We start from the raw sequence: 20845 nt of genomic DNA on the forward strand, positions 1-20845 counted from the left end.
AAGTGACCAAGGTCATTTAAATAATGCTTCTGAGAATCAAGCCTGGAACAGAAATATTTTATCTTGCTTTTGAAAACACATTCCATTGAATAAATACAGTGTGCAGGAAACACAGTTTTCAACTACAAGTACGAATAAGACACGTTAATCTTGTTTAGATGATAAAATTACAAAAAGCACTTCTTATAAGCAGCAAAGAAAACCTTAAGATCCAACCAGGTCAGCCTTCTAGGCATGATGTTATAATCATAGTGATCATTCACTGCCTTTTCTATGAACTCATCTTGGAAGCACGATATTGGAAGCTGAATTTTCTCAAGGAAGAGTATTTTAGTAACAAAGGTATCTTTAGTTATGCTGCTACTGAGCTTTAGTATGAATGTGACAGAGTCACAGTGCCGTGAATATACTGAGGGCAGAGTGTTGCATCTGCAAATTAATGTTACAAATCGCTAGGAAGGCAAGGGGGCATCTCACGTGGACCCACTCCCCACGGGCAAATCCCAGGAATGGACTGAGGATGCTGACCGGTGTCTTATAGAGCCGGCTATGTGAGCGGTCTCTGCTTTGCCATCCACAGCCTTCCTCTTCTTCAATCACTACAGCCAACCAGCCACCAAGTCCTGCCAATTTTGCCTCCTAAATATTCCTTGATCCACCTCCTCTTCATCTCTACCACCTCAGCTTTACCGGGACCACTGCTACAGCCTCCTTGCCAGCTCCCTGCTCCTCTTGTCTAGGGCGGGCGTTCTAGAAGCACCGGTCCTGTCACTTCCCCTAACTGCACTTCGAGAGCTCCCATGTCTGCAGGATGTGGAACCCAACTCCACTCTCCGCCTCCTCGCTCTCTGTGCACCCACGCAAGGTTCAGGCTCCAGAAGAGCATATATCTCCCCTGTGGATCTTCAATAACGGAGTCCCCTCTGCTTGGAATGAGTCTGTCCTAAGTTCTGCCTCTAACTCTCTCTCTTGCTTCAAGACTCAGCTTCAAGAGGCATAATCTCTTTTCCCAAACCTCCCCTGACCTCCCGCCACTTGTCCCGACTGGACCAAAGGACTCCTTGTCAGAAATCCACCAGGACATTCCGTTGCCAATTTACCTATCTGCCTTGTTTTGGTCCTTCCCACTACTTACCTCTGTATCTTTTATTTTATCTTTGTGTTCCAGGTCCCTAACATTGTGTCTACCACACGGCTGGGGTATATATAGTAAATGTTTCTGAACTGAATCCAATGGTATCGATACTGATTTGAACCAGGCACAGGGACGCTGAAGTGATGTCCCCATTGCCCCCACCCACCCTGAGTTTTGTGCTTCTCCTTTCCTTTTGTCTACAGATTTACTCATACATATGCATCATGAAACCATATATTCTATAGGTTTGCAGTTTTTTAAACTTGATATAAATGAAAGAGTATAGTGTGTCTTTTTCTGTTATTTTTTTCACCCTCAACATTATAACTGTGAGATTCATCCACTGTGCTCGGGGCTGTATAGTGTGAACTATAACAGAATCGAACTATTCTCTTGTTGATAAACATGGTGCTGTTTTCTCTCCCCCCAGTACAAATAATGTTAATGAGAACATTCTTGTATATGTCTTGTGATGCACAGGGACAAAACTGTCCATGAGGAGAGTAGGGTATATGCTCTATACCAGGTCAGAGGATACAAGCTCATTTTCAAATTTAAAAAAAAAATTATTTATTTATTTTTGGCTGCATTGGGTCTTCGTTGCTGCGTGCGGGCTTTCTCTAGTTGTGTCCAGTGGGGGCTACTCTTTGCTGCGGTGCACGGGTTTCTCACTCCGGTGGCTTCTCTTGTTGCGGAGCATGGGCTCTAGGCGCGCGGGCTTCAGCAGTTGTGGCTCACGGGCTCAGTAGTTGTGGCGCACGGCCTTAGCAGTTGTGGCATACGGCCTTAGCTGCTTCGCGGCATGTGGGATCTTCCTGGACCAAGGCTCAAACCCGTGTCCCCTGCATTGGCAGGCAGATTCTTAACCACTGAGCCACTAGGGAAGTCTTTATTTTCAATTTTATTAGATATTGCCAAACTGATTTCCAAAGTGATCGTACCAATTTACATTCTTGTCAAAGATTTATTCACTGTGCAGCTTTCTTCTTTGGGGAATGCCTTTCCATGTCTTTTGCCCATTTTTTCTGAGTTGTTATCTTTTCCTTAATAATTTTTAAGGATTTCTTGATATGTTTTGGAACCTAGACCTAGGTCTTTGTCAAATATATCAAATATTTTACAAATATCTGTTTCCGTTTTGTGCCTTCTCTTTTCTCTCTCTTTAAGGTGTATTTTTTTTTTTTTTCTTTTTTTTTTTATTTTTTTATAGCTACTTTATTTATTTATTTATTTTTATTTTTGGCTGTGTTGGGTCTTCGGTTCGTGCGAGGGCTTTCTCTAGTTGCGGCAAGTGGGGGCCACTCTTCATCGCGGTGCGGGGACCGCTCTTCATCGCGGTGCGCGGGCCTTTCACTATCGCGGCCCCTCCCGTTGCGGGGCACAGGCTCCAGACGCGCAGGCTCAGTAGTTGTGGCTCACGGACCCAGCTGCTCCGTGGCATGTGGGATCTTCCCAGACCAGGGCTCGAACCCGTGTCCCCCGCATTAGCAGGCAGATTCTCAACCACTGCGCCACCAGGGAAGCCCCTTTAAGGTGTATTTTGATGAGCAGAAATTCTCATTTCAGTTCCCAATCCATCTGTAATTGACGTTTGTGTGATATTAGATATGAATACAATTCACTTTTCCCATAGAAGCAAAAGTTGTCCCTGCCTCATACTTCAACAGGGTCATCCTTTACCTGCTGATCTGTGCGTCTCTGGGATATGTCTAATCTGCAGAGACATGTGGAGATGTTTCTGGCCTCTCTGTGGTGTTTTCATTAGTCAATTTTTCTACCTCTCTGTTAAAACCACACTGTCTTAATTACAACAGCTTTCTGACCTGGCTCCACTATGGTTGGTCAAATCCTCCTGCCGGTTTCTTCTCCTTCAAAACTGTCTTAGTTTTGTCCCCTCCCCTAGCAAAGCCATGTACATTTTACAGCTGGACTGTCAGGTTTAATGGAAAGCCAATCTTTAAAATTTTTAAATAATACTGATTTTTCCTATTCATGAGAATAGCACATAGCTCCATTTATTTAGGTCTTATTAAAATATCTTTTAGTAACGTTTTATAATTTTCTCTATTAAGGCCTTGTACATGATTTGTTAGATTGATTCTTGAGGTTATTTTTTTTGTTATTGCTATTAAGATACCTTTTTAAAAATACAAACTTTTTTATTCAAGCTATTTAAGATAGTCTTATATAAGTTAACGTTTTCAACTAATAAAAACATAAGTTTACAAGTCACACTTTAATTTGGTAATATATAAAATTAAATTAATAGATTTTTCTAAATTCAAACCAACCTTGAACTCCTGGTCATAAAGTATTTTTTGATTGTTAGATTTGGCTTGCTAATATTTTTTCTTTTAGGATTTATTTTTCATCACATTCATAAGTGACATTGGTCTTCAGTATTCTTTTCTTTGTCCTTATCTTGTTTTGGTGTCACTTTATACTAGCCTTGTAAAATTTGTTGTGGAACAATCCCTATTTCTCTCTGGAAGAATCTGTGCAGTGTTGGAATTATCTGTTCCTCAAATGTTGGTTAGAACCCATGGAGAAAACCAACCGGGGCCTGTTTTTTTCCCCCCTTGATAGGAAGACTTTTCAACTACAGATCAAATTTCTTTAATCATTATTCTGGCTTTTTCTTTTGCCTGCGTCCATTTTGCTTAAAAAAAAAAAAAAAGGAAAAGTATTCTCTCCAATGGTTGAATGCAATGTTCTCTATCCATTAGACCAAGCCTGTTGCCTTCAAATCGTCTACATCCTAATTTCCCATATTGAAAGAGATGTGTTAAAAATCTCCTACTGTAACAGTGGACTTTGTAGATTTTTCTTTTAATTTTTATTATTTTTCTGAATTAGATATTTTGATGTGCATACAAGTTTATAATTATTATACTTTCCTGATAAACTGCACCTTTTATCATTACATAGGAACTATTCAGAACGGCTTTCTGCCTAAAATTCTTTTCCCTGTTATCAATAAAGCTATGCCAGTTTTCTTTCAGTTAGCATTTGCTTACAATAGATCTTTCTATCCTTTCATTCTCGAATACTCTGTGTTCTTATTTTTTGGAGATGTGTCTTATAAATAGCATATAACTGGATTTTACTTTGTTATCCAGCCTGACACTCTTTGTCTTTTCATCAATGATTTGATCCATTTGCATTTATATTGATTACAGGTACGTCTAGATATATTTCCATGGTCTCCTTTGGTGCTTTTTTAAAAAAAAAATCTTTATTTATTTATTTTTGGCCGTGTTGGGTCTTTGTTGCTGCTCGCAGGCTTTCTCTAGTTGTGGCGAGCAGGGGCTACTCTTTGTTGCAGTGTGCGGGCTTCTCATTGCAGTGGCTTCTCTTGTTGTGGAGCATGGGCTCTAGGCACGCGGGCTTCAGTAGTTGTGGCACGCAGGCTCAGTAGTTGCAGCACGTGGGCCCTAGAGTGCACAGGCTTCAGTAGTTGTGGTGTGTGGGCTCAACAGTTGTGACATGCAGGCTCAGTAGCTGTGGCTTGCGGGCTCTAGAGCTCAGGCTCAGTAGTTGTGGCGCACGGGCTTAGCTGCTTTGCGGCCTGTGGGACCTTCCCCAACCAGTGATCGAACCCGTGTCCCCTGCATTGGCAGGCGGATTCTTAACCACTGCGCCACGAGGGAAGTCCGCCTTTCGTGCTTTTTATTTGTCCTGTCTTTTAAAATGTTTCTCTTTTTCTCTTTTGTTGCTTTCTTTGGATTGAACTTTTTCTCATTGCATGTTTTCCCTCCACTGTTTTGGAAGTTAAAGACTCTATTTCTACTTTTTTTAGAGGTTGCCTCAATTTAACATCCATATTTACTCTGGCATATTATAAAGTTTCACAATATCTCCACCCTATTCTCAAACAATACAAGGACCTGAAAATCCTTCAACTCTACAACTAGTATCTTTGCTCAGTGTTTCTTCCTGCAGCTCTGTCCTTTATTCCGTGATCATCATCTTTCTGCCTGAAGTAAAGTCATAATGAAGTTTCTTTAGTTAGGGTTTGTTGGTAGTAAACTGTCTCGGCTCTTATTTAACTGAAAATGTCTTTATTTCACCCACATTCACAGAAGAGAGGTTTTTCTGGGTAAATAATTCAAGATTGACAGTAATTTTGTCTCAACACTTTGAAGATATTCTAAGATCTTCTAACTTCCACTGTTGCTATTGAGAAGTCAGTTGTTAGGCTCTTTCCTTTGTGATAATCTATCTTTTCTTTCTGGATGTTTTTAACATCTTTAAAGTACCTTGCTTTAACTCAAATGTGTCTATGGAAAATCATAGAAATGCATGTAAGATCAAGTGATGCAGATATTCTAATTATGTTGAAGCAACAGAATAAGAAAGGCTATTTAAATTGGCACAGTGGTGACTTTGCCGGCAAGCTGTAGTAATGTCATTGCCACTTTTCCTAGTATTGTATGTGACGGTGTGAAATATCTTGCACCAAAACAGTCATGTGTTGCACCAAAATACAGCACAGAGGAGTTAAGTAACTTGTCCAATGTCATGCATCTAGTAAGTGGCAGAGCTCTTAGCGCCATAAATATTTGCTGATAAATACACAGTACCTTTCAGGCTCACTCAGCAAGAATTTGAGCAACAATGCGAGGCGGCGTAAAGCCCCCAAAGTCCAGGGCAGGTAAGATCACCTGGATCTGTCATAAGCTTCCAGGTTTCCTCGTCTGGATTGCCAATAATCAGCCCCCTAGTTTTTGCTCAGAATTTTCCTCATTCCACTCTGATGCTTCAGCTCCCCCTTGCAGGGCAGTGAGGTATCCAGGTCAGCTCTCTGGCTCAGCATCTGCCCCAGGGATATCACCAACTCTACTTCGGTTTATCTGTTTGGCTGCCGAGCCCTCTCTACACTCTTGCTAATGCTGCCTCGCTCTCTGGGTTGGCTACTCTTTGTGTTGACGATGTATGGGACTCCACTGCCATGGAACCCAAGAATCTGAGAACAAAACAACACCACAAAATCTTCCAGAAAATACAACATAATTGGGCAATTTAATAAGAAACAAGTTTAGAGCCCCTAAAATATTAATGAAATAAAGCAGGTGCTACTCACGCAGGGGGGCTGTCGCCACAATACTTCCCAATTCTTTCAGCGTCGTTGATCTCCCCACCGTTAAACACGGCCACATAATCGTACCGGCAGTAGTTATCACGCTCAACATCAAACTTCTCAAACTTTAATTCTATAAGCTTTAGTGAAAGCACAACATTAGAAGTGTCAGAGGAGCAGTGCGGAACAACCTCAAACAGAATTCTTCCTCTCCCCAGATGTGTAGGGTACCACGATTTTCCTTCTTAAAAAAATGTATTCACCGTGTTTGAATTTTTTCTTAGTGTTTACATACTTATTAGTTATCAAAATTGTGGTATTCTTTTGCTTTCATTTTTAATAATTCCAAAAGACCATCTCAAGCCCAAATCAATCCTAATTAGGATCTTAAACATGGGAACTCTGTTCACTTACAGCTAAGAAAGTATAAAAACACGATATAACCCCAGAAACCTATGTTAAGACTTAAATTGGGCTTGTGTTGGAGTGGGAAGCAGGGCTATACACCAACTTCATTCTTCTCTAGAGGAAAACTAATAGAAATAAAAATATTATCTACAATGTCCCCTATAGTAGCATGTGTTGGGGTGCGTGAGATGGGTGGACACAACAGTTCCCCTTTCAAGAAAAGGAGACTCACATTCCCACCACATGTAAAGAAGTCAAATTCTTTAGGACCAGAGGTTCAGGGAAGAGGGAACTGACTATGATGTCTTCTGGAAGTATGTTTGAAAACTGTGCCTGCCAAACACAGTCTACTTGGTGATCTGGTTGATTTTTGAAGAGGGTGCATAGAAGCATGGATACACAAAGTCAGTGTTAGATTTCTGAATTATTTCTTTATTTTTTTTTGCACTGGTACCAGTAATAGTGTCCTAAATTATTCGAATCAATAAGAAGTTTTGATGTAAGAGCAATCATTCCCCTCATAAGCAGATTTTTCAAGACTCCCTCCAACGTGTAAATCAGAGGAAGTCTCACTGGGTTCATAAATACCCATGGCACCCAGAGAGCTGGTCCCCACTCCTGCTGGATGGCAGGTGGGCAGGCAACCCTCCTTGCTGCTTATGGAATATAATAGGCATTAACTCCTGTTAGGACAGGCACGCTGTTACTAGTTGTTAGCTAGCAAAGATTTAGACACAGTAATGTGGGTGAAGGTGATAACAGCAATGGTACCACAGAGAGACACAAAGGTAAAGTGTGGCTTTGAACATCATTGCCACTTATCTACATATTTATCCACCTTTAAAAAGTCAGCACCAGTGATGGGTGAATAATTGCTTATTCGTACTTAACACTGCTTTAAGTTATATTAAAATATTTCCTCTTTGGGTCCTGTAACTCCTTACCAGTTAGTAATAAAATGTGCTCTAGGTTACTAAAAAATTGGCTGAACTTTTTCTACTTAGAAATTAGTCACAGAACTTTTGAAGAGAAAATAAAAATAAGTAAATAAATAGGAGGGTAAAGGGGAAAGCTATGATTTTTTAAAAAGTAAGTCTTTAATAGAAGAAAATGCCCGTAGATTTACATAGAAATTACTTAGGACTTAACTTTCTCATATTATTTTTCTCATTTGGACACTTTCCAGTGATTTCAGACACTACAACCATGATTAAAAACTCAGCTGGCTGAAGCCAAAAGTCATATAAATAAGATAAAACCCAAATTTAAATTTAAATAATCCAAGAGAAAAACAATAGAAAAAAGATGCTAAATTGTAATTGTGAGTATAATTAAATTCAAATTATTTAATCTAACATATTTACAAATGACACAGAGAGAAAAATGATCAATACAATCTCAAGAATTACATAATGGCTTAAATGTTTGAGAAATTTAATTTTTTAATGTTATTTTAAACTATAAAATGTTTAATAGATCTATAGAATCTTTCATTATCAAATAAATGAACATATTTTTCATCTTAAAAATAAAACTGAGTTTTGGGATTATGATCAAAGTGTGTGAAGTGTGTGTGTGTGTGTGTGTGTGTGTACTCAAATCACTAACTTGCAGGGTATATTTACCTGAATAATTTTCCACTAAAGAAATGAATATATGTCAAATAATATTTGTGTAAGCAATACAAAAGATCAATTTAGAAAAGTTGTTTTAACAGTATTATAATGCTCACCATACAGTGTTTTGATTAAAGTCTATAATGTTTGTAATAACAACAATTTTTTAAAAGTTATTTTCAGAATTCCACAACGTAAGCTTGGTCTATTCTCATGCTAAGTTCTACCCTGCAATTAATATCTGAAAGTGGTCCCCAAAAAAGGTAAAAATTCATATAACCACATACTAATAAACAATGGAAAACTAGAGCTTCTCTGTTGATTGTTTTAGAGCAATGAATAAAGTTATTTGTGGGGAACCTACACAAATTTTATTTTAAACAACACCCAAAAAAAAAAACAACCACACACCACCAGTTTTCTCATCAGACACCTTGTTCTTAGAAAAGATGATGTGGTATGCTTGCATTGGCTTTGTTAAAGTGAAGCATTCAGGCTGTTTCTGATTTGGTGACTAAGAGGGCCATTATCAGGACATAATGCTCTGTGAGCAAATAGTAACCTGAAGTGTACATGTACTTGGGGATTTGTTATGCTCCCATGGTTAGTCACTGATGCTTATAACCCCATGCTTAACAACATCTTCCACAGGGTTAAACAATCTCATGTGGAATTTGCAGACCATTTGTATTTCAAAACCTGTTTTGAAAATTACAATTCTATAATAGGAAATTAAATCCATGACTTTGCAAGTCAAATGGCACAAAGGCAAATTTAACCTCGGCCTTTGCATGAAGAAATACTGTGTCCAGGGGGTCTTCCTCACCCTGTATCTTTAACAATTCACACTAACTCACACATGCATACTTTCTTCATGTTTTCAGGGAATCTCACCTGATTCTTTGGGGCTACAATGTGCCACACACAAGTGACTCCTGCAGGGTAATCACGGTCTGGCCAGTTGGGGGTTTTAAAAGAGCCGGAAGGTCTTTCAAGGAGTCCTCCACAATACTGATCCCCTGAAGTTATTAAAAATGAAACAAGAAAATCCAAGTTTATGGCAATGCAACCATGGGGAAATTAGGAATTTGGAATATTGATAGTATAATAAAGACAATGGCAGATGCTTTTAAATTTTCTCTTAAAAAAATGATTAGTCTCCTCTAAACCCACCCCGCTCCATAACACACACACACACACACACACACACACACACACACATACAGACACACACACAATGATCTCTAGGTTACCTGACATATCATATTAGCATAAGAGAGAGAAGAAGTGAAATCAGGGCCATAGCTTCTTTTCTTTTTCCCATTATTTTGGATGAGACAAAACATTTGGGCATGCACTCATTCAGAAATCATGCAGGCTCATTAGAACTCTCAAGGCAGGGGTATTATTTACTAATAATATTTTTGTCCATGTCCACGGACAAAATCTGAATTAGCTGTTATAGACGACTCTCATTCCTAGAAAACTTTTTATACTATACATCTTTCACCATTTTTAAGAATAATTTTGTTTGTAAAAACAATACATGTTTATAAATTTTCAGCAATACAGAAAAGCATTAAAGAAGGTGGGAGTGATCTCTAGATTGGGCCTGTGTTGGGCAAGCTCCCTCTTGGTCTGAGAAAGTGACTGCTCCAGAAAAGCCTCCTGGACTAACAGGTGTAGGTGTCACAGGGGGGCCGCTCCGTCCCGCGCAGCTGACCATGACCCTGGACTTGCTGCCAGGCATGGGCAGTTCTGCTCTGAATGAACTCAGAACAGAACCAAGAAGGCTCTGTCCCAGGGGCCTCAGGAAGGGGTGTCACCGGGTGTTGCCGGGACCTGCTGGAGGTGCCCTCACGCCAGACAGCACGGGCCCTGTGCTTCTTCAGCCAGTGTCCCTCTGCTGCCCTCTGTCCCCAAACCCACGGCTCCTCCCTCACCTGCACACTGAGATGGCCTTGTGTGGGGATGACACCATCCCCCTACCTTTTCCTCTATCCCTCCCACCCCAGACCCATAACCTCAGGTAGAGCTCAGACTCAGCAGTGCTGGAGGCTCTCCCTTTATGCACAAGTCTCATTATTTCACTAGGAGCTTCTAGAAGTTTCACCACAGCTAAACTCAGCAGCATTTCTGATGGTTAGGATATTAAGATGGAGGTTTAGTTTCACACTTGGTCTTCAAGAGAAAATTCTGCAGTGCTAGATTCCTGCCCTGTGCCGATATTAGCCTCACTTCTCTGGGACTGAACTGGGTTTCCCAAATACGCCTAGACTCCTAGTAAAGCTGTTTCTTCATTGGTGGGGGAAAAAAAAATTAAAATTAAATTCGGGGTAGGATTACCTCAAATCCCACTAACTACAATGAACATGTGACAAACATCGTTTCAGACCAATCTCTATGCGTATGTGTTGGGTTGGCCAAAAAGTTCGTTTGGGTTTTTCCTGTTAACATCTTATGGAAAAACCTGAATGAACTTTTTGGTCAACCCAACACAAAAAGGTTCACAGAAGTAATTTTAGAAAGACATTTTAATACAAGTTTTACATTTAATTTTACTTGGACTTAACTAACAAAGAAACACTGAAAGGAATTAATATACTTTAATAAAAATATTTCTGTAACACAGAAGCTAATCATTCTATTTATTTATTTATTTATTTATTTATTTATTTATGTATGTATGTATGTATTTATGGCTGTGTTGGGTCTTCATTTCTGTGCGAGGGCTTTCTCCAGTTGCGGCGAGCTGGGGCCACTCTTCATCGCTGTGCGCGGGCCTCTCACTATCGCAGCCTCTCTTGTTGTGGAGCACAGGCTCCAGACGCGCAGGCTCAGTAGTTGTGGTGCACGGGCTTAGTTGCTCCGCGGCATGTGGGATCTTCCCAGACCAGGGCTCGAACCTGTGTCCCCTGCATTGGCAGGCAGATTCTCAACCACTGCGCCACCAGGGAAGCCCAGAAGCTAATCATTCTTAAAAGAAGTCTCTAAATTTAAGACAATCTGTTATAAAAATTGAGCCTGGAGTAATTTCTGTAACTTTTTAAAAAAATATATTTATTTATTTATTTTTGGCTGCGTTGGGTCTTCGTTGCTGTGCAGGGGCTTTTTCTAGTTGCGGCGAGTGGGGGCTACTCTTCGTTGCAGTGCACGGGCTTCTTATTGCAGTGCCTTCTCTTGTTGTGGAGCACGGGCTCTAGGTACGTGGGCTTCAGTAGTTGTGGCTCGCGGGCTCTAGAGCGCAGTCTCAGTAGTTGTGGCGCACGGGCTTAGTTGCTCCGCGGCATGTGGGATCTTCCCGGACCAGGGCTTGAACCCGTGTCCCCTGCATTGGCAGGCAGATTCTTAACCACTGCGCCACCAGGGAAGTCCATCTGTAACTTTTAATTCATGGAAAATTTCGAGCATATACAAAGTAAACAGAACAATATAATGAATCTCTATGTATTCATCATCCAATTTCAACAATAATCATCATTTTACTATTCTATCAATATCACTACCCAATGCTCACCACCTGCATTATTATTATTATTATTATCATTTTACAGGTTTGGGGGAGGTAAATTCAATACTCTGAAATGCACAAGTCTTAGCTGTAAAAATCTGAGAAATGGATCTGCCCGTGTGAACCACACTCCTATGATGATAATAGAATCATTTCCCACAAAATTCCATATCCCTTGTCAGTCAATCTGCTGGCTCTTCACACCATTTTTCTAAAAATTTTCACCTTAGATTAGTTTTATTCTAGAGCTTCATATACATGGAATTATACGGTGTGTCCTCTTCTGTGTCTGACTTCTCTTGCTTAGTACAATTTCTGAGATACATTCATGTTGCTGTGTGTACTAGTAGTTTGTTCCCTGACATTGCTAAGTAGTATTCTGGGGTGTGGAAACCAGAGTTTGTTCACCTATTCTCCTGCTGATATTCATTTGGCTTGCTTCCAGTCTGGGCTTCTGTGAATAACGCTGCTATGAACATTTTTGTATAAATCTCTTTAGGGACATGTATTTTCATTTCTCTTGTATAAATATCCAGGAATGCAATTGCTGGGCCAAGAGTAGATGTAGATGTTTAACTTCATAAGAAACTACCAAAATTTTTTCCCCAAGCGGTTGTAGCATTTTTTACCTCTCAAGGGATGAGCACTTTGGTTGCATCACATCCTTGCCAGCATTTAGTGCCGTCAGTTTTTTTAGCCAACCCGGTTGGTATGTAATGGTATCTCACTGTGGTTTTAATTTGCATTTCCCTGTTAACTAAGGACACTGAACAGTTTTTCATGTACTTATGAGTCATTCATATACTTTCTTCCGGAAAGTATCTGTTCAAGTATTTGCCCATTTTTATATTTATGGGGATCTTTATCTTTGTACTGTTGAGTTCTTTATATATTTTGAATACAAATCCTTTATGAGGTTGTTTTGCAAATATTTTCTCCTATTCTGTAGGTTGCCTATCCATCTTTGTAACATTGCCTTTTATAAGCATTAGTTTTGATTTTAATGAAGTTTGCATGGTACATATTTTTCCATCCTTTTATGTTGAACCTATTTTTGTCTTTGTATTTCAAGTGCTTTCTTTTAGACAATTATGGTTGGGCTCTGCTTTTTAACCCATTCTAATAATTACTGTCTTCTAATGAGAGTATTTAATCCTCTACCTTTAATGTATTTATTGACATGTTTGGATTGAGTGTGCCAATTACTATTTTGTTCTATTTGTCACACCTTTCTCTTATTCCATCTGTTCTTCCTTTCCTGCCTTCTTTGGGCTGTTCAATAATTCTGGTATTCTATTTTAATCTTTTGTCTTTTAGCTAAAATATGTGTGTTTTTAATGGGTTCTCCAAGGACAGCTTATTTAGAGTTAACAGTGTATTTCTTCAGGTACTGTATATTTCCATTTGCTCCTCCATCCTTTGTTCTATTGTTGTCATATATATTATGTCATACAGTACGCTTGCCACAATAGAGTGGTAGTTTTTTGTTTGTTTTGTTTTGAACGACACATGTAAAGAAATTAGAGAATAAAATAAAATATAGACTTCTATATTTACCATTTCCAGTGGCCTTCAATCTTTCCATTACCTTTGGGTTACCCTGTGGGGCCACTTCCCTTCAACTTGAGAAACTTCCTTAAATATTTCTTGTGATGCAGGTGTTTATCTGAAAATGTCTTTATTTCATTTCCATTTTTTTTTTTTACCGTTACTATTATTCCATTTTTTTAAACATCTTTATTGGAGTATAATTACTTTACAATGGTGCGTTAGTTTCTGCTTTATAACAAAGTGAATCAGCTATACATATACATATATCCCCATATCTCCTCCCTCTTGCGTCTCCCTCCCACCCTCCCTACCCCACCCCTCTAGGTGGTCACAAAGCACCAAGCTGATCTCCCTGTGCTATGCGGCTGCTTCCCACTAGCTATCTATTTCACATTTGGTAGTGTATATATGTCCATGCCACTCTCTCACTTCGTCCCAGCTTACCCTTCCCCCTCCCCGTGTCCTCAAGTCCATTCTCTACGTCTGCGTCTTTATTCCTGACCTGCCCCTAGGTTCTTCAGAACCACTTTTTTTTTTTTTTAGATTCCACATAAATGTGTTAGCATACAGTATTTGTTTTTCTCTTTCTGACTTACTTTCATTTTTGAAGACTAGCTGTAGAATTCTGGGTTGATACTTTTATTCCAGCACTTTAAAAATGCTGTTCCACTGCCTTCTGGCCTCCACTGTTTCTGATTAAAAGAAAGCCATCCTTGATACCATTGTTCTTCTGTACGTAATTTGGGTTTTATCTAATTGATTTTAAGATTTTCTCTTTATCTTTCGATTTCTGTAATTTAATTATGATGTGCCTAGGTGTGGCTTCATTTTTATTTATCTTAATTTAGATTTGTTGATCTTCTTGGCTCTATAAATTGATGTTCTTCACTAAATTTGGATGGCCTCAAGCCATCATTTCTTGAGATACTTTTTCTGCATTATTATCACTCTCTTTTTCTTTTGGGACACAAATTACACATGTGTTAGACCACTTGACATTGTCTCACTGGTCTCCGAGGCTCTCTTTCTTTCATCTTTTTCCTCCTGGTTCTTCAGCTTGGATCATTTCTATTCAAATCCACTGCCTTTTTCTTCTACCACCTCCAATCTGCTTGTAAGCCCATCAGGTAAATTAAAAAATTACATATTCTGTATCTTTCAGCTCTAGTATTACCATTTTCTTTTTTTATATAGTTTCTTTTCTGAGATTCTCAATCTGTTTATTTTTTACACATATATTTCCCTTTAAATCCTTAAACATTTATAATAGCTGTTTTAAAGTGCTTGTCTGCTAACTGTAACTTCTGGGTTATTTTGGGGTCAGTTTTTATTGACTGCTTTTTTTCTTGAATATGGACACACTTTCCTGGTTTCATCACATGATTGGATACTGGACATTATGAATGATACATTATAAAGTCTCTAGATTCTGTTGTGTTCCTATAAAAAGTGACTTTTGTTCTAGCAGGCATTCAACTTGGCTAGACCCAAGCTCAAAGTCTGTTGCCTTGGCAGTGGGCGGCAGTTGTAATCTCTGTTTTTTTCATCCTCCAGATGATGCTTTTGTGCCAGGCCAACTGAGTTCTCCCTCATATATGTAGAGTTTAGCCATTAGCCAAAGATTTAGCTGGATTATACCTAAATTTTTTGTGTCTCAATTCTTCTTTGGGATTTCCTCCCAAAGGTTCTGGCTGCTTTCTCAAACCAGCGATGTTGCACTATAGCCCAAGGCAAGAAAAGATTAGGAGTGCCTGTAGGCGGAAGGCTGTAAGTTTAACAGATCTTGACCACTGTGGTTGTCTTCCAAGGGTAGAGGTTTCTACCCTTGGGAGCGCACATGTACTGACACGAAACGATCCCAACTTGTACCATGAAGTGTAAAGAAGAAGTTGTGAAACAATATGAACGTATGATACCACTTATATATTTTAAAAGCTATTGCAAAAGTTCATACATATAAGTAAGTGCACATAGACGGTATGGGAACTACCAGCCATGGCTATTTCTAAGAGGGGACTACAATGGGGTGAAATGTTTCTATAGCTGCATGTGTATATCTGTATGCAGGCTTCACATTTTTACTCCATGAATTTCTACATTTGAATTTTTATAAGAATATATATGGGCTTTAAAAAAGACTGATTTTTTTTTTCCACACACACACACTGTATTTTATTTTTACAAGAGATAAATAGACTGACACCAAGCATTGTACATGGATGACCACAACAAAAGCAACAATGATTGCAATTACCAAACATGAAACACACTCATACTATGTCATAATATTGACATTCAGTCCAGTAATCCTCCACTGTAACAGCTCCTTTACTTTGCAGTGAAAATTGATTTGTATATTCTTTGCCTCTCAGTCCTTGTGGGATTTTTTTTTTTAATTCAGACAGAAAGTCACAAAAATTATACTCATCCTCATCAGTTCACTCAGTCCCATGTAATTAATTTTTTTTTCATCTTGATCTTTTGTTAGCACTTTTATGAGTTCATCAGTTTTTCATTAGAGTTCTGAAAATGCTTATTCATTCAGTTCAGCAATAGAGTCAGTTACCAGAAACCTGTACTTGTCAGAGTAAAAGACTGATATTTTTTATGGTTTATCTCAGAATATTGAATATAGTTTCCTGTGCTATACAGTAGGACCTTGTTGTTTATCCATTCTATATGTAATAGTTTGCATCTGCTAATCCCAAACTCCCACTCCATCCCTCCCCAACCCTCCCTTCCCCTTGGCAAGACTGATTTTTTTTTTAAGATTTTTTTTGATGTGGACCATTTTTAAAGTCTTTATTAAATTTGTTACAACACTGCATCTGTTTTATGTTTTGGTTTTTTGGCCGCAAGGCATGTGGGATCTTAGCTCCCCGACCAGGGATAGAACCTGCACCACCTGCATTGGAAGGCGAAGTCTTAACCACGAGACCACCAAGGAAGTCCCAAGACTGATTTTTTAATGGTCTCTTGATGGTTTGGTGGTATTTATTAGCTCTTTGCTTGAGAAGAATTGCTCTTAAACTTTAGATTAAATGAGTAAATCCACATAAAGTGCCTAGAACAGTGCCTGACACACAGGAGGCATTCAACAACCGTGAGCCCTTATTATTGCTGTTATGTGGAAACGATACCTCTTTCATTTGGTTCAGCGGCAGAGAACATGGCCATGAAGCCATTCCCAGCTGTGTTGGCATCGGAAATCATCTGCACCATCATCTTGTTGCCGCTGGACACAAGAGCTCCGGGCCGGAACGTGCCGCAGAAGCGCCCAATGCGCTGGCCATTGGAGTGGCCATTGTACACGTCCACAAAGTCATAGCGACACAGGTTGTCACTCTCCAGGTCTATGAATCGGAAATTAAGAACTACTACTTTTCCCTCGGGGACCTGCCAAGAAAAGGGCCAAGTGGAAAACCGTGTCATGAAAACATGTGAAATCTTCACATCTAGCCAATTACTAAAATGAGCAGATAAAAGTTTAATACCCAAAATGATGCTTTTTCTTCCCTCAACTCTGAACTAGGCCAGAAAAGATTTTCTACCATAATGCATTCCTAGTAAAAGATAAGCATTTTTTCTCTTTTGACAAATTCCACAGTTCTCTAGGGCACAGGAGCTTATTCCTAGGGAGTTTGTCTCAACAAAGCTGCAAAATATTGGATCAGTCTTATTAATTGATAAGTCATTGCTGACAAAGAATACCAGTCCTGATTGGACCTTAGCACACATTTGCATATTTTAAAGCACCATGGCACTCAGAGATGGTGCTTGGCAAAGCAACATTTGAAATGCCATTTTTCACAAATATTACAATAGGACGATCTCAATATACAGAATGTTTCTATGAAGTTCAAACTGAAGGGGTGATTTGGCAATTGTGCAGTTAATTTACAGATAATCCACTTTGGATCCTGAATAATCCCGATCAACTATCTACACTGATTATATTAATTGAGTAATTGTTGAATCATCTCTTTTCAAAGTCGCTGAGTTTTTATTTGTTTTCCAGGTGAAAACTTTGTATAACAGGCAGCCTTGAAACACAATACACTGATGAAAAAGATGTGTTTTCACTCTCTCATAAGACTTTCTTCACCATAATCTCCTCCTCTCTCCTTGTTCCCTGAATAGGTAGAGGAAATAGGCTATAAAAGCATTTGTCAGGATTCTTACAAAAGCCCCATTTATTTCCCAGTTCACACTATTTTAATTTCTTCATCCAAGCTGTTTAAAGTCTTGATCAGCTTTGTTTCATACTCAATAGAATAAGAATTTCATTCTGTAAAAGCATACAGATGACAAAGGTCAGTGATTAAAGAAAAAAAAAACACAAGCAACACTGATTGCTTCATCTTAATTAACTATCTCAGACTCAAAGATCAACAGATGCTTTCATATAAATATGGCTTCCCCATGCTGGTAAATGCCATGAATTTTTTTTCCTATAATAAGAAGTGTTTCAGTGTTATTTGCCTTTTTTGTCAAACACATACACACCCAATGTAGAAGCTGTAACAGAGTAGTCACAAGAAGAGGGATATTTTGGCTTTGACATGGTTGCATTCTAATTGCTCGAAGCTTATCTTAAGTGTGAATATCAGAAGCTCTAAAGCCACAGTCTAAGAAGCTGATAGCAAAAAATGCAATTAAATTTTTAAGCATGCTCACGGAGATAGCTGTTGTAGAATGCCTTGGTTTTATGTTCTGCTTTGTTGCATACAATCTCTATTTATCCCATGATCAGAAAATGATCAAAATGTGATGCCACGTCTGTAACCCTGAGTATAAGCAAGCTTTCTATGAAATCACTGAAACATTCCCAGCCAGGAAAAACATTTTGAATTGAATTAGTTAGGACCATCATTGTATGAATAATGACTATTTGTATAAATGTATCGATAAACTCTATGGAGGGCAATTCAAAGCTATGAGACTCATCCACCCACAGAGTGAGTGTAGATGAAAAAGGGAAGAGGTCTCAGGATGGAGCCCTGGAGCATTCCAATGTCACTGGGTCTCCAAGATGAGGTCAAACCACCACAGAGGCTGAGTCAGTTAAGTAGGAGGCAACCAGAAGGATGTGGTGCTCAGAACCCTGATGAGAAGAGTGGATCAACGAGGAAAGACTGATTGGCTGAGTCAAGTGCTGCTGCTGAGTCAGGAAGATGAGGACTGAGAAATGACCACTGGGGTTAGCAACCAGAGGTCACCGGTGACTCGGACACGGCTGTTTTGGTGCAGCAGTAGGGACAAAGCCTGCTAAGAGAAGGATCGAGAGAAAATGGAGTGAGAGGAATTAGTGATAATGAATGTAGACAAGCTTTTCAAGGAATTTAGCTGGAAAGATGAACAGAGTAATAGGAGGGTATCTGTAGCTGGAAGGGGATATGATGACAGGATTCTTAAACGGGCTGTATTAAGGCATGTTTGCAGGCCAGTGGGAATAATTCTGTAGAGAGGGCAAAACTGAAGTAAAAGAGAGGGAGGATTGCTGGAGAAATGTCGCTGAGCAGGCCAGGGGAGATTTGATCTGAGACAGCGATGGAGGGGGCAGCCTTAGATAGCAGCACCGATGGTCGGCCCAGTGAGAGGAAGGAAGGCAGATGCAGGTAGGTTAGTACACAAGGTTGTGATGGCATGTGAAACTTTTCTTCTGATTGCTTTGCTTTTCTCAGTGAAATAGGAAACAAGGTCATCAGCAGCAAGAGTGGATGTGAGAGGAGCTACTGGGAGTTTGAGAAAAGAAGAGTAGGTGTGTAAATGGATGAGGGAAATGTAGCAGGGCTGCCGTGAGTGCTGAGGGTCCACTTGAAGTAAATGAATTAAAAGTGAGGCCTTTCTACTGTATGACCCAGCAATTCCACTCCTGGGTATATATCCGAAAAAACTAAACACTAATTCAAAGATACATGCACCCCAATGTTCTTAACAGCATTATTTACAATTGCCAAGATATGGAAGCAACCTAAATGTCCATCAACAGATGAATGGATAAAGAAGATGTGGTATATATAAATACAGTGGAATACTACTCAGCCATGAAAAAGAATGAAATGTTGCCATTTGCAACAACACGGATGGACTTGGAGGGTATTAGGCTAAGTGAAGTAAGTCAGACAGAGAAAGACAAATACTGTATGATATCACTTACATGCGGAATCTAAAAAATACAACAAAGTAGTGAATAAAATGAAACAGGCTCACAGATGTAGAGAGTACACCACAGTGGAGAGAGGGCAGGGAGGAAGGGCAAGATAGGGGTAGGGGAGTAAGAGGTACAAACTATTATGTGCAAAATAAACAAGCCACAAGGATAGAGTGTACAACACAGGGAATATAGCTAATAATTTATAATAACTATAAATGGAGTGTAACCTTTAAAAATTATGAATCACTATGTTGTACTCCTGTAACTTATATAATCTTGTACATCAACTATACTTCATTAAAAAGGGAAAAAAAGTGAGTCCTCTCTTCATGGTTGCGTTCCTTTTCTCCCCAGCTGCGTTCACCTCCCTGGGTGGAGGTGCAGAGCGGCTGGAGCTGGATTTAAGCACTGCTGGGTGGGGAGGTTGGGAGGTGGAAGGGTGTTTGCCAAGTGAGGACTATGGTGGGGCAGAGGACGTAGGCAGGAGAATGACCATAATGGTGGACCATGGAATCCAAGTTGGGTTATAAGCTTAGAAATCAGGACTCAGTAGGGTGAGGGCAGTAACAACCTAGATCATGGTAGAGGCAAGGACAATGACAATGGAAGTGGGTGGCTGAGGAGCGATGGAGGAGAGGAGGCTAAAGACCCAAAGGGATCATCCACGTAGATATTGAAATTCCTGCAAATGATGACAAGGAAGGTGCTGAAGACAGTGACCATGAGCCAGGGGCTGAAGTTTACAAGAAAGGAGGGAGACTGTCCTGGAGTCTTTGGACGACTGCAACAAGGAGGGACACGGGGCATCACAGTCTTGTTTCATTGGTAATTTCTCAGTTCTCTGACACTGAGAAAATTGGGTGACTGTGGTCAGGCTGTTGAAATGGAATCCAAGCCTTGGATACTCATTCCCAGTGGGATAAATCTTTCCTTCTCCAACATTCTTTATTTGGTCTCGATGCAATGAAAAGTGGAAATTTCTCTGAGAATGAGACACAAATATATCAGCAGCAGAAAATGGGTTACATCGTATAACTTTGAACACAAAACCCAACAACCCTGACAAAAACTCTTTGGAAGGAAGGTTTCAGGGGGAGATCTGTACCCATTGTGGGTTTATTGGAACCACAGACGAATGCCATCTCACACTGAAGGCCAAAGAGAAATTCTGCTGCAAGTGAGATGCACACTGCATCAAACCCTTTCGCTGTAACACAACAGCTGTTCTTCATATTTATATAAGGAACCAAGATTGTCTGATGCTCTGTGAGGTGAACTTTGCTAAGAGTTCCTGGATTCTCATTCTAAAGGACTTTGGAAAGCATATTCTCTGAAGATGACCTTCTACTTGAAGAATCTACGGTCTGTACCCTTGATTTTTCTTTGT

The 20845-nt window shown here is 39.6% G+C and overlaps 1 protein-coding gene across 1 annotated transcript in view; it reads right to left on the reverse strand.

Moving 5' to 3' along the window:
* PCOLCE2 (procollagen C-endopeptidase enhancer 2) overlaps nt 1–20845 on the reverse strand; it is a 74952-nt gene that overhangs the window by 12188 nt on the left and 41919 nt on the right. Inside the window, exons 3-5 of the mRNA XM_057545895.1 lie at nt 16442–16697; nt 9134–9258; nt 6219–6355 (exon numbers count right to left, since the gene is read on the reverse strand). Of these exons, the coding sequence (XP_057401878.1) occupies nt 6219–6355; nt 9134–9258; nt 16442–16697 (518 nt within the window). The remainder of the gene's footprint in view (nt 1–6218; nt 6356–9133; nt 9259–16441; nt 16698–20845) is intronic.

Source organism: Balaenoptera acutorostrata, chromosome 4, assembly GCF_949987535.1.
Source record: "Balaenoptera acutorostrata chromosome 4, mBalAcu1.1, whole genome shotgun sequence".
Classification (NCBI taxonomy): Eukaryota; Metazoa; Chordata; class Mammalia; order Artiodactyla; family Balaenopteridae; genus Balaenoptera; species Balaenoptera acutorostrata.